The sequence below is a fragment of the Falco cherrug genome, chromosome 2 (assembly GCF_023634085.1).
Source record: "Falco cherrug isolate bFalChe1 chromosome 2, bFalChe1.pri, whole genome shotgun sequence".
NCBI classification, from domain to species: Eukaryota; Metazoa; Chordata; class Aves; order Falconiformes; family Falconidae; genus Falco; species Falco cherrug.
The window spans coordinates 4,830,915-4,845,743 of NC_073698.1; the positions used below are offsets into that span (position 1 = coordinate 4,830,915).

The 14,829-nt window shown below is 49.4% G+C and overlaps 1 protein-coding gene across 2 annotated transcripts in view; it reads right to left on the reverse strand.

The window, feature by feature from the left end:
* Positions 1-14,829, reverse strand: part of GAB2 (GRB2 associated binding protein 2) — a 101,749-nt gene that overhangs the window by 37,190 nt on the left and 49,730 nt on the right. For both annotated transcript variants that reach the window (XR_008730754.1, XM_055701186.1), the window contains exon 2: positions 9,203-9,503. Coding sequence is in view for 1 of the 2 variants with exons in the window: in XM_055701186.1 (XP_055557161.1) it covers positions 9,203-9,503 (301 nt within the window). In the remaining variant the exon portion in view is untranslated. The remainder of the gene's footprint in view (positions 1-9,202; positions 9,504-14,829) is intronic.

Consider the following 14,829-nt stretch of genomic DNA (forward strand, 5'->3'; position numbering starts at 1 on the left):
ACATCTCATTTTCCTGAACAGTCTCATTTTTCAAGTTTTGCAAGTTGTGGCCAAGTGTCCTTTTTAAGACCATTCCCAGCTTTGAGGGAACAGGTGCCATCACCAAGCCGCCTCTGGCAGCAGATGGCTACAGGTAGAAGAAAAGGTGCATCAACATGTTTATGCTGTGCCTCAACGATGGATCCCTTCGAGCAGAGGCTGCCTCTGTGCTCAGCTTGTGCAGCACCTAGCATAGCCAGAAGACTGGTTTCTCGGCTGTGCCTGCACCATGAAGGACCCTCAGAGATGTTGTCAGCCTTCCTGGAGGGAACCAGGATGCGGCCAGGGCACACATGGGGCATCCCTGGATCAGGTGTAACCCCACAGTGCAAGTAATAAATCGCTGGCATTACAGCTCTGACACTGTACCACACTAAATAATGCAGAAGTATGTTTGAGAAGCAGGCAGTAATTATAACTGAAGCGTAGAAACCATCTAGGGAAGAAGTGTTATCTTTACAGATAAAATCAGTAATAAATGCTACTGCATTCATAAATAAAAATCAGACTGGAAACAAACCCTGAGTGGTGTCATGGAAAGTTCACAGCAATCAACAGCTTCACGGCTCCTTCCTGCTCTGTGCGCCTTCACTCAGAGGCTTTAAAGGCTTTAGAAAGCTTTCCCTTTACTCAGGCTGCGTTTTAATTGGAAATACAAACCAATACAAACCATTACACAAACAGGCATTGGGGTGTGCGAAATGACAGTCTAAATCTGTCCTGGCTTTTATCAGGTTTTGCAAAGCAGCACTCGGGGTGTATAAACCATGGCCCCTATCAAAGGTTTAGAGGGAACAATGTGAAATATATGGAAGAAAGAAAAGGGGAAATATGGTGGCTTGGGAGGGAAAAAAACCATTCATGCTGTGAAAAACAGCTTGAAATGATCTGCCACAATGGTCACTGTGATTTTCGCCCTTGTCCTCCAACTTGCTCACACACAGGTTTTGGGGTCCTATGTCCATCATGTTTCCCAGCCCGGCGCCTACGTGTTGGGCATTGCCTGCAGATCTGCATCCCGCCCCGATGCCTGAGCCACGGGGTACAGCCCCATGAACCCCAGCGCGGCACAGCTGAGGCACACAGGCTAAAACAGCCCCAGGACCCCTCTCGGAAATAGAAATGCAGGCAAATCTGACTGCGAGTTTTCTCCCAGCTGGCAGACACACAGAATGCCTCCCTCCCTCCCTTGGTTTTGCTCAGACAGCGCTGCTTCGCCAGTCCCTTTGCTCCAAGCCCATCAGCTGTTTTTGTTTCCAAAGGCTTTGCGTTGTTTTGCTTTTTGATGTGATGCTGATACCGTCCACTACACTCATTTTTCCACGGTCAGTAAGTCATCCTAAAAATTCCTCAGTGCCCATTAAACTAATGGGGCTGACCTGACATGCACAGGGCTCGTTGTGATAAAAGACAATTATAAACCAAAGAATTATTTTAAATGGGTTTCTGATTCTGGGTACCTGGCCCAGCAGACAGCCCTGGGCAGGTCTGAGATGTACAAACGCAGCCTGCTAATCTCCGCTGGGAAACCTGTGCTGGAAAAGCTGGGCAATGCTTTTTGCTCTAAAAAAAATGCCCAAACCTCTTGAACCTCACATTTCTTCCTTCCCTCCCAGCTCAAATCCCAGCCTCAGCTCAACAAACCCAGTGGGACTTTGGCCAGGAAAGGGCAGGATTTTCCCCAAAGGCCCCAGTTCTCCAGCTCCGTATTTATCTTCAGAAGAGGCCAGTCGGATACCCTTGTGCTGAGCGCCAGCTGGGAAACAGTCTAGAGGAACTGGAGTATTTGGCCCTTGGTCTTTTTTGAAAGCTGAGCATAAATTTTCTTTTTTGCTGGTTGATGGTTTTATTATTTGCAGCGAGATGAGTATTCTCTGCCTATAAACCCAGTGCTCCCACATACAGTTGCATCCCCTGCCAGTTCCCATCAGTGCTGGGTACAGTTAAAGGGGGCTCAGCAAACAAGTATCTCCTAGGGGTCTCTCTGGGATGCCAGAGTAATGGGTTTGCAAACTTAACACTGACATATCTTCTGGATTTTTTTAGTCCCACCTCTCCAAAATTTCCACAGCTACAATAAACCATCTAAATGAAAAAATCCTAAAAATTGCTGGATTTCCAAATCCCAAACTCTGCAGAAAACACTGATTCAGCATTGCAAACCTAACATTCAATTGCATTAGACCCCCTGAAGCCAGAAGCTTGGCTTTCTGATTGTGTAGACACCTAAAGACCTTTTCTATTGCTTTCTGGTTTCTAAAGCCCTCTGCATCCTTGCTTCAGTCCTTTTCTTGGCACTCAGATGGGCTAGAAGTCTACTTTTTCAATTATTAAGTGTCTGTATATATAGTGTTAAGGACAGTGACCATCAGAGCAGTGCAGGTTGGCTTTGGTCCTGCAAAGCTTCTGGTACCACAACCTGATGAAGAACTGAGTACAGCAAGAATAAGGTATGGAAGAATAGTAGGGGTTGATGCTCATCGTAAATGAAATGATGACAAATGACACCATTTGAAGATCCAAATATCTCAAAGGTCTTGACAGTGATCTGAGATGAATCCTGGGATTCATCTCAGCAGAGTTTTAGGAGTCTAAAAAGTGGATGTGTCCACCTGAGCTCATCAGTCCCGGTTCCCTGGAGAGCCAAGGGAAAGAAACCAGCACTTTCAGGGTGCAGATGATTCACCTAATTTTAGACATCTTTTTCCATATTCTCCTCCAAACTGGACAGATTATAACTACCAGCACACGTCTCACTCTCAACAGCATGGGTTCCCTTTTCAAAATGCCAGGGGAATCATAGCAAGGAGACACTGACCAGTTGGTAGAGATCAGCAATCTCTATGTCTCCTGTTTCTGTCTTCTAGGAAGCAAATCCCAGGTTGTTAGTGGCTCTCTGCTCTTCAGCAGACTCATTAGCCCCTGAACTAGCTCATCTCCAAAGGGAAAGAGAGGAAAAAGGGGGTGGGGGGGTGGTAAAAAGGCAGCAGGCACTTAACTGTTCTCAAGCTGCTCCTTTGTGCCAAGACCACTCCATCTCCAGTATTGTTTACACTGAAATAAAAGCTGAACAGTGTCAGACCTTAAAATAACTTGCTGTTTGTGGAGCAGGAAAACCAGGGTCAGGGAAGTTTGGAACAAATTTAAAGAGGCAGGATGACTAAAGGATGAACTGGTACTCAGGCAAGGAGGCGTTCGCAGGCACCTGAAATTCAACCATGAGCCTGGTGCAAAGTCAGTTGGGGTTGATGGGTCTCCACCACCCATTCCAGTGAGGCTGGGTCAAGCCTGAGGCTGAGACATGACATGTGCATTTGTCCTCTCAGAGTAAATCTGCAGACATAGATGTTTCCTTTGTTAGGAATATCCAAAATATGGTAGAGAAGGATGGGTGGGACTGATCCAAATGCCCTCGAGATGTGCAACCGGTGGGTCTAGATGTGACATCTTGTGTTTTAAAAGACAGAGCTCGATGATGCTGAGCGCAGAAAGTATTGATGGGAACACTCAGGAAAAGGCTACATCAGGAAAAGGACATTGGGTGAAAGGAAAGGGCTCAAGGCTCAAGGACTCCACACAGGCTGTTCCAACACAGGCCAACTCCAGGTCTCATACGGGGCTAGGGAACATCAGATCTTCAGGTAGGCGAATGAGACATGGGAAGGTGGGATACATGGAGAGAACCCAACCAGATCTGCCCCATCCACCCTGTGGGTCAAACTCAACCGTAATCTTGCTCATCGCTTGTCATAGTGTCATATTGTCTACTGGGGAACAGACCGGCCTCCAAGTGGGCTCATACCCAAGTACAACCCATACCACAGCTTAAAGATGAAGCTGAGACCAACTGACTTGCGTCAACAGAAGCTGAAGAGTCAAGTCCTGGCCCAGCTTGACTGCACAGGGCTCCACGAGGGGCTGCCTGCTCGACTGCCCTTAGGTGGCAGAGCTGCCTGCAGACACGCAAACCAAGCGCATCAGGGACCGGGTGCTTTCAGGGACACAAGGTCACCCCCAAATCTCCCTCCTTGCCACCATTTTTCAGTCCCTGGCACGCTTCCCAGAATGGTACTGGGCTTGTAACTCCTCCAGGGTGTGAGCAGGGAAGGAAGGAGGTGTGTGCCGGGCACAACAGCAAGGAAGTACCTGGTCTTGTGGCAGTCATCAGTGTTTCCCCTCTGCTTCGGTTCTGCCTGGCCATGGGAGAGGCAGCAGGAACGCAGGGGCTGCCCCAGGGCCATCATCTTGCATGGGCTCCCCAGTGCCCCACTCCTGCATGCTGGGACGGAGAACACCAGTGATTTGGGGCTGTTTGGGAGAGGTAAGTGGTGTACAATGTGCAAATGTATGTTTTTACTCTGGTCTTGCTACCCGCAGCTTCTTTGCTGAGCTTTTGGGCAGCTCCCAACAAGTCTTCAGGGGTATCTTTCTGCTGTTTTTTCTCCAGCCCACCTCAAACTCCCTTTGCTCAGAAAGCACCCAAGCAAACCTGCCTGCAAGGAATCAGTGGGGCTGGAGGCATCGCTGGGACCCTGATGCTGGGACCAACATGTTTTTGGGTGAGAAGCAAGGAGGGAGAAAGAGCAGCCATATGGGCTCGTAGCACAGGCTTGCAGGCAGCCTGTGTGAGCAGGCAGCAGGTTAGGGAGCAACCAGTCAGCCACCCACACAGGACCGCCAGCGAAAGCATTCAAGGGGGCACTGAATCAACAGATTTGCTCTCGTGTGATGGAACGGGGCAATTGGTGGAGGGTCTGGGGCAGCATCAAGCCAAAGAGATCCCTAATGGAGACGATGCACATGGGGCATATAAGTTCTCATCAATGTGAGCAGAAAGTTCTTGTGTCCGGCGGCTGATCCCACAAACTGTGCTGGAGTTGAAGAAGGAAGAAGAGACACTCAGCTCTCCATTAAACATTAATGCATCGCCCTGACTTGCATTCGTCGAGACAGTAAAAGCCTTGGGATTGCTGGGGATCGATCCCCACTGCGATGCAAAACACTAGCGCTGAGCCTTGAAGATAGAGCAGGGAGCGAGCCGGAGCCTGGGACCACCCTGGCGCAGCCCCCTGGCAGAAAGCAGAGAAGTAAATAAAAGAAATAAAGTCCCAGATGAAAAAAAATGAAGACGACATGCCTGGGCTGGGTGGGAAAGTCCACTGCTGCCAGACACAACCCATCGGGGCAGGAGCCCAGCACCATCCTTTTCCCACGCCCTGCTCACTCTCTCCAAGTACCAGGAGCCTTTAGCTCAGAGCAAGGACATTTATTTACCCACAGATACTCTCTTCCTTGCTTCTATGGCTGGGTTAAACCTCTAACACAGCGGTGCATGACTAAGTTCTTAAACTCCACTGGGAGTTTGCTCAGCACCCATGAAACCAAGCCGCTGAGACAGCCCCAGTCCCATCGAAGAGCTGGAGGGAGGTGCTGGGGGTGGCACAGTAAATTGGGATAGAGTTAATAAAGGTATCTACTGCTCTGAAACAACTAACCTGTGCACAGGAGCCCTGCAAGGACACATTGCTTCATGAGAAATTAAATTATATGCTGCCATAGCTGCACTTCTGTTATATCGGGAATGGGACAAGGTGGGGTTTAGGCTGAAGCATCAGCTCCAGAAAGCGTTAATGGCACACCAGATATGTTTAGTGGGATCTAGTAATTTTTTTTAACTCCAACAAACAAAGCATATGAGAAAATCCAGTTCACAGCTGAGCTCTGGCTGTCTGCCCACTAGGGCAGGGAAAATGCAGATGGTTTGAAATACGCACATGCCTGCGTTTCTCCCCTAGCCTGTGGCTCAGTGTCCCCGGCAGGTCTCGCCCCATCGTATTTGGTCAGCCGAGGTGGCAGCAGGGCAAATTGCAGTGTAAAAGCAGTGCTGAGTCAGGAGCAAACCTACTTTCCATGAGCACCATTGCTTTCCTCGGACCCATGGAGGAGCTGGGATCCTGCAAGGCTTTGGTCGTTTAGAAATAGTAATTAGCTCTCCAAGTAAATAGGTGTTAACAGAAACAAAGAACTCTGCAGCAGTCTGGGTAAACACTTCAGAGTCAATTTAATTTCCCTTCTTTCCGCAGATGTAATTGTGCTGGTCTGCAATTATTTTCAGGTCGGGACAGGGAACAAAGCCACCGGTGGCAGCGTTGTGGAGCACCGGGGCAGCCGGCAGTACCCTCCACTTCACTGACATTTGGGTCCTGAGGCTGAAATGGGCTTCCTTGCGACAAACCAGATGTATAACGCAGCCAGTGATCAGCTAAACCAACAGCTAACCGCAGCATGATGTTAAACCGCCCTAAACTCCAGCCTGTTTCTTAATCCTTAGGGTCCACCAGTCTAGACAGGACATGAAGGACTAATGTGAAAACCAAGCGACAGAAAATTTACACTCTCCCCTTGAGCTGCAAACAGAAAGAAGTATCAAAGGGTATAAATTCATTTGGCTTTTTAATTTTTTTCACCTTTTGGGAGCATGGGCAGCACCCAGGCAGAGGTCGGTGCAGAGGGTTTGCAGCCAGTTTGCTTTGCCTTGTGCAGCTGCTTTTGAGTTGCCCATTTGCTCAGTAAATCATGCTAAAAAGCCACTGAAAACCTGTCTTTTCCCTACCATCTCGGGGAGCCGGTGAAATAGGTTTTTACCGAAACTACCCCCAAAGCTAATGAGTTTTTCCTCCACCACTGGTGGGTTAAAAGCAAACTTGTGGCCAGTGGCTCAGGCTCAGCTGATGCAGGGCATCCCTTCAAGCAGGAGGTAATTCAGCACGTGATGGAAGCTGTAGTAAATGCCACTGCTGGTGATGGAGCATTTCCCTGGCCAGGGTGTGAATATAAGCCAGCGGGAACAGCCCGGCTTTGGGGCCAGACCCAGCAAGTCTTTTGGGTCAGTATAAAGCAGTCACGCACTCAAGAACAAGTGCAACGAGAAGAATGCGCACAGCGGCTTCCCCAGTAGTTTCTGATCTTGTTCTGCCATGCTGGCTGTCCGCTGGGAGAAGGAGGTTTAGTTAATTAATTGTTACAACTAGCATGGAGCTATTCTTGCCCACGATGGTTAGCTTTTACTCCCCTTTTTGGTGCATCCAATTACTGACTCATTCATTCTCCAAGGCAGAGGCCACAACAAGGCACAGAGGCTTGAGGATGAGGGGGTGAAAGTCTAAGAAATGCCAGATGTCCCAAGCTCTATTTTTACCCTGGAGGTGTCTTAATATCAAGCAAACTCCTCGTCTTCTCCTGTCCGTCAACCCATGGCTTCAAGGAGGTGATGAAGAGGGAGCATAGCAGTTACAAATATTGCTATGAATTTTATTTCTCCCTCCAGCTGATCCATCATGAAGGATGGGTGATGGGCTTATGCATGCCAAGATGGACAAGACTCCTGACACCGATCATGATGCAACGATCCCTCGACCTCTCTGCCCAGCCTTGGGCCATGGGTCCTTCAAACAAGCATTATCTACTTTGGGAAATCAATGATTTATCTGCCTTTACTTAGCAGGGACGGTGAAGGAAAGGTGAGAGTGGGGTCACTGCTTCGGCGAGCACCAAAGCGAAGCAACATCCCTGAATAATTCATGCTCCCTTTTTTTCTGTGGCATCTGGACACATCTGCTGTGTTCACCATCGCAGGCTTTTTCTTGGCTTACTCAGAAAATCATACTTTGGCAGCTGGGTACTGTTTCAAGTGGGTACTTTCCCTACAGCATTAACGAGCTGTGATTTTGTTACAAATAGGGATTTTTGTTCCTCTTTTGCTGATGTCACTCCATGATCCTGCAGGGAATAGCGCTCGGATCTCTGCAGCCTGACGAGCCCTATGTGCCCTTTGGGACAAATGTACTTGCAAGCGGGAGATTGCTTTTCCTTTTGCTGCCCAGATTTATATTTCACTGAAGTCCCGTATCGATCCTGCTGCCGCTGGGCTGAAAGCTCATTTTACTAAATGGGAAGAAAAACAGTTGCCCCAGCTGAACGCACGCAAAATGGAAAATCCTGCAACAAACCAGCTCTTAAAAAAGGGGCCTGAACGATTTCGCTGAACCTCAAGGATGGCACTGCTGACATCGGAACGGGATGTAATTTATTTAGCCTGACCTTTCCCTGAAAGACCGCACTGGTGGCGTTATCAAGGACCCTTTCTACCACTTGTACACCCATTGCCAAGGTGACGTCCCGTTTCATGCGTCAGTCAGCAAAGATCGCATTCGCGCTGCTGTGATGCTTTGTTTGCTGTCCTGCCTGACAAGCTCTTGGCAGGGTTTCAGCTCCCACGGATGGCAGCTGCTCTGCGAGGGACCAGAACAGATTCAAGCTGGACGTTGTTTTAGGGAGTTTTATGTAGACAGAGCATGGGACTGGACCATGGATAAGACGAAGCAAAGATGATGCTACTAGGTGTAATGGGACTGGCAGGTGACTGCAGCACTGCACCCCATGCTCACCCCCCATCCTGTCTCACTTGGGATTTATGTGACCCCTCGTGGTGCTGGGGAAGCAGAGGCAGCTCACCAGTGCTCGCCGCAGAGGCTTGCCAAAGCGCAGCTGAGCTTGGGTGGTTGAGCACGACTGGTGGAACAGGTCTCACTGCTGCGCAAAACCATCCAGTGTTTTCTTCTACCCTCCGAGAATTTTCCCAGCAGGTCCCTGGAGGAGATGGGGATGTTGGTGGGGAGGACGTGTCTGTCCTTCACATGAGAGCTTGTCAGCAGTGGGTACAATGGAAAGCAGGGAGGGACATGGTCCCAGTAAAGCTTCTCCACCACTCCACCAAGGGATTGAAACTTCTGAACAAGGGGGATTTTCACTGCTGGTTCCCACAACTCTCAAAGGGACTTTGGTGATGGATGAGGACACAGGCTGCAGCTACAAAAGTCCCCAGACCCCATCAGCTTCTTATGAGAGACTCAGAGGTCTACAGTTATGGGATGGAAAATGAATTAGGTGGCTCACAGGGGCAAAGCCTGCTCTGCTTCAGATGTCAAGTTAGGAAAGCTTCATGGATGTTTCCCACATGTCTGTCCATTTCCCACTCCAGTCCTCCCAGCCTCATGGCGGGCTGCACCCCCCTCCCACAGGTCTGATCTGAAAAAGGAGCCAGGCCCCACTTGGAGGACAGGACAGGAGATGCTCTTGGCCACAGACATGGCTCTCACGGTACCTGTGTTCTCCTCGGACTGGTTGAAGCCACAGATCTGGCAGATGCTGCGAACCCATTTGTTCATGTCGTCCTCGGTCTCAGCCACCAGGTAGAAGGTCCTGTCAGTGGTCTTGATGTCAAAGATGTAGCTGTCTTGCAGTTCCTTCTTGTTGAAGGTCAGGCCTGCGTCCACTTGCTCGCAGAAATTGAGGTTGATCACACGCAAAGGTTTCTTGGAGTGGTCATTTTTGTAGTACTCCAGGACATCGGGGTCACCACTCATCCGACCGCTGCGCAGGACAAACCAGCGTTTCTTCCATGCCTGAAACCAAGAAGAGAGGAAGCATGAACCCTGTTACTCAAGTCACGAGGGCCAAGAAACCCTGGCCAGGCAGAAGGTGACACAGATGGACATGACACCCCGCTGCCCCAGGATGCTCTGGGATGCTGCTCAGGACATCCCTGCAAGAGGGGCATAGACGGCACAGACTCAGCTCAGTTCATCAGTTCAGTGCTCAAATCCCACTCGTTATCTGGGAGAATTATATACCAAAATATCATGGTAGCTTAAGAGGACCCCAAGAAGGGCTAGTCTTGAGGCTTAGAGCAACCTTGCTACTACCCTACAGCCCAGCCACACTACCAGGACCCAAATACCCTTCCCTCCTGGATGTGAGATAATCTGTGGGGTGACGTTACTGGCAGCTGCAGTGCCGAAATGCCTTCCAGCGGCTCAGAGGAGCTCTGACACTTCAGACAGAGCACCCTGGGTATCCTGCCCTTCAGAGAAACCCCTGAGAGCATCACAGCCTGTGTCTGCAGACACCAACCACGCCAATCTCATCTCTGTTTAAATGCCAGGATAGAAAGGCTAATAAAACCAATGGGGAATGGGTTTGGTCTTTTAAATATCAGGAATGATGCCAGGGAGACCCATGGAGAATCCAAGCTTCATTTGTTTTTCAGCATCTTCTGCTCCCCAGCATGCAGGAAACTCCTTAGAAAAGGAAAAGGTTATCATCGATTCTTCCAAGCACTGCTGACGGCAGCCCCCGGCCAAACCACCTGGGGAACGGACTCAGGGGCTTATGGTGTTTGAAGGAAACTGGCAAGATAAATGTCAACCATCATCCCTGGCACTGGGAGCTGCGGCCCCTCTGCTCTCCCCATGCCAAATGCAGTTGGAAGCTCCCACAGGAGGGGGAATAGCCACAACAAGAATGTGCCAAATGCTACAACTTATGTTACACAGAGAATCAAGAAGAATTGGGGGTGCGCTCTGCATGAGCATCCCAGTGGCTGCCGGAGGGATGCATGGGGTGAGGGACAACTTTGAGCTGCTCCCCATTGCAGAGCGATGCTGCCTTGCAGAGGGCTCAGCTCTCATGGCATATGGAGGGGAAGGAATATATCTAAGCTTAGTCCTTAAAACATCTGAGTTTGTTCAGGCTGCCTTTTAAGGCAGTGAAGGTCCAAGAGGCGCATGAACAGCATGGGCTGGATACAGCCCACATGGATGATGTGCGTTACCACCAGCGCTCCTGCACTGCCTGACACAGACCTCTGTTTGCACCAGAGGATGCCAAGGGAAGGGATGAGGTCTCCACTGTTCTGCCCCAGATGTGGACATTTGGGTTTTTAATGAGGTTTACCTTATTGGTTTTTTTTTGTTTTGTTTAAATCACCAGTTTTGGGGTTCATATGATTGTGAGAGGCTGGGTCATGTGGAAGCACATGATGTCCCTAAGAAGGAAGAACAAACAGCCACAAACATCTTTAGTAACCCAAGAGAGGCAGCAAGATGAGCAGTGTGCTGGGACCTCCATGATGCTCCCCCGGAGGTGACCACAGTCCTGTGAGGCTTTGCATATTGGTGATGGGCATGTTCTAGATCTCAGCCAGTCAGCTGCACCAGGATCCCACAATTTTGGAAAATTTGGTGGCTGAAACAAGGGTAAGAAACTCCTGAATGATCTGATTCACACTGTACTTCTCAAAGGCTTAAAAATAGCTTTTGTTAGCATCTTTGTGATTTGTAACCAAATTAGTTTTGCGCTAATTCTCAAACTAGCTCCCCGTGCCAGGAAAGCAACTTCAGTGCAATCTTCTGAATGCAGTGGAGCAGCAAATTGCTTAGCAAGAGGACGTGCCAGACTGGCAGATTTTGGCTTCATCCAGGAGACACTCACCCACTTCTCATCAAAACGGCTGCTTTTAGATGGGGGAAAAAAAGCACACAGCAGAGCTGCGTCCATCAGGGAGGGCAAAAACCTGGTAAAATTTACCAGGCAGTGGCAATAATTTGCTAGTCCATTGTCTCCAAATGGATCACCCAAATCATTGGGAAGCAAACCCACAAGCATTTTTTCTAGCTCTAGGTGGAAAATGTCCCATTAGCTTCTTCCTATTAACACTGAGCCATTTCTTTGCAGATACTTGGCAGGACTAAGGCATGGGCACGCATCAGTGAGCGCGTCTGAAAGAAGGTCGGGTTGTGCAACCACACAAACCACCACCTGAATGAAGACACATCCAACACCAGTTCTTGCTACTTGGCTTGTTGCTTTCCAACTGTTTGGAGTCAAGTCTTGCAACTTCCCTTCATGGCTGACAAGTTATATTAAAAAAACCAGAAAGTACAGAAACTGGACTCCAGAATGTAGAGCTTTCATGGAAAAAAATGGGAGGAAATGCTGCAAGCAAGGCTGGTGATGCTACCACAGTTTCCTTTTTTATTGCCATTGTGAGAGCCACAACTTCTCTAGTTCTCTTTACTCTGTCTGGTAGCAATGGAAAGCCCCTCACAGTCAATATTTGGCAAACAGCATAACACACGTGGTCTGGGTATTGGGTAAACCCTAACATATGATAGTCATGAAAGAACTGCTCTTGCCAGGACAAAATTTCTTGGGAAGCTTCAGGAGCTGGAGTATCACTGGAGGGTAGGACCATTGGACAGGGCAACAGCCCCACCAACCTGGGATGACCACCCTGTCCACCTCTGCCTGGTGCTCTCCTAATGATAAAAAGTCACTGATGTTCTTCTGACCCAGAAAAACAGCTCAGGGAAGCAGCCTCTGGACAGCCTGTCGTGGACAGGCAGCTGCAGGCAGCACTGCTGGATCCCACTGCACATCCCCACAGCAGGACCAGACATTCCTGCCTCCTAAGATCAGCTGCTGAACCAGAGGAATACACACTGACCATTAGAACAGAATGGAAGGAAATAATAAAGAAATAGACAGGAACCTTCTTATTTTGTAGAGTTTTTCCCCATTTCTTGGCATTTTTGAGCACTCAGCTCAGCAATCTTTTTAGTTCTTCCCTGTGGATTTGCCATGTCTCCATTAGGAAAAGGGCTCAACTTGTGTTTGCCAGGCTGGGGCTGCTCTTGGAGCATCTACTGGCCCTAACGGAGCTTGCTTCAACATATAGTGATATGTGGCAAAGGTTACGCAGCCTGCAGCATGCGGCCTGTCCTCCTGGGACATTCATTTCCCCATTCAAAGCTACCAATATCATCCAAACCTTCCACATTTAGGCTTCCCTAGAACATCACCTTCCTGCGAGAGGGTGATTTAAGGGTCTACTGACCACTGGCTGTGACAGCAGTAGGATGCATAGGATCCACATATGCATGGCAATCGCAGACCATGCTAAACCAGAGGAGGATGCAAACTCCATGTGAACCTACACACTCTGTTTCCAAGTCCACCTTCTCCTGCCACGGGGCTCTGATGGCCAACACACATCTTCACCTGAATTTTCCTTCTCTCCTTAATTCTATTTCTTGCTGGCTCCTTTGAAGCCCCTGTTGCTGTCAGCCCACTCCTGCCAAAACACTGCGCCTCACCAGCATGTGGTGTGAGCCAAGGGCTGTGTTTGTTTAACAGCTTCACAACAGAGAGGGGCCAACAGTTTAACAGCCATAAAATGGTGCTTTTGCAGCACAAATTTCCAGCTGTGTGGTCCTTTGCCTGCATCAGGTTGCTTCACAGTTCAATTACAGCTGCTAAAAGGCCTTAATAACACTGAGGAATATTTTGACGCTTGGCAAGTACATCCTTTGAAGACCTGTTTGTTAAAAAAATCGCCGATCATGCTGCCAGTGCAATGTAAATCCTCCCTGGATCGTGAGAACCATGACTGCTGCTTGATTGCTTTCCACCTCAACAGTTCCATGGCAAGTTAGAGTTTACAAAACAGACCCCTTTCCAGCTGGATGCTACCTGGAATTGGTTGTTTTGTGCGTTGGTGAGTTGGGTTGGCAGTGCTGCTGGGGTCACCGCCTGAGTGCACTTAGTGGGGATGCTCTGTGGGAGCTCAGGCAGTGGCTGGGATCCTTCCCATCCCCTCTGCTGGGTAAGAAACCAGCAGAGCTCAACTGGAGAGGTGGTTGCTCTTGAGCAACCGAGATACAATCATGGGAGATCTCCTGACCACACCACAGTGAGGTCCCTGTTGTCCCCTGAGGCTTTCCTGATGGTGTAATGCTGTGACAGAGGTGGTGTCATCAGTGCAGAGGGCTCAGATTGTCCCTTGTCAGACAATCTGGGGACTCCAAGTGTGTAATAACCAATTAAGGACAGGTGAGACAGAAACTTTATTAACTATGATCATAGTGAGACAGCATCTCCCCCTCTGCTCCGCTGCCAAGTAGTTACAGAGACCCAGCCTACATATTGTTTCAGAAAAAAAGAAAGAGGTGAGGAAAATAATAATTTCAATGTTAGCAAAGCCAGACATCCGTCCCTGGGCAGCCTGCTAACTGCCACAATCCTAAGGAGTCAAACAGTAAATATACTGACAGTATGGAGAGATGCCTCTTGGTGGGACCTATGGAGTGGCCCACCCACTACTACCCTAGCGCAGAAGTGAGGAGCTGGAAACAGTCAGAGACTGTTAGCTCTTAGCTGAAATGAATGTTCTTTTAATTAGGATAAACTCCTGAGCCAGATCTCTGAAATCTTACATATGAATAACTGTACCACCATACACTTATAGCATATATAGGGGGCAGGGAAGGGCAGGGAAGGGCAGGGAAGGGCAGGGAAGGGAAGGGAAGGGCAGGGAAGGGCAGGGCAGGGAAGGGAAGGGAAGGGAAGGGAAGGGAAGGGAAGGGAAGGGAAGGGAAGGGAAGGGAAGGGAAGGGAAGGGAAGGGAAGGGAAAAGAGAAATAAATACATTTTTCCCAGGAAATCTCTCTGCCCTGTTCCTTCTTCCCCCACTGCCACCTTTGTGCCCGTAAGTGCAGCACACCACCAGTGTGAAATAAACCTTCCAAAATCTGATCTGACACAAACCACAGGATCTAATCCGAGCTGGCAGGCGGGATAAGCAACCTAGCTGTGACATCAGGCAAATTTTTCACACTGGGATGAAGCCAGGGTCTGAGTGATTCGAGCAGGAAACCCCACAGTGGGGCAAGCAGGCGCTTGTGTCCCAGATTCACCCACAGCCAGAGAAGTCCCATGTGTTGGATGGCTCCTGCCATGGCCCCACGGCCACCAGCCGACAGCAGGGATGCCTCCATGCCTGCAGAAAGCCCCAAGCTTGTCCTAGGCCCACATGACCCCAGTTTTCACCGTGCAGTACAGAGTGGTCTTGCACCCCATCAAGCACGTTTGCCCTCCGGCTCCTGGTGCATC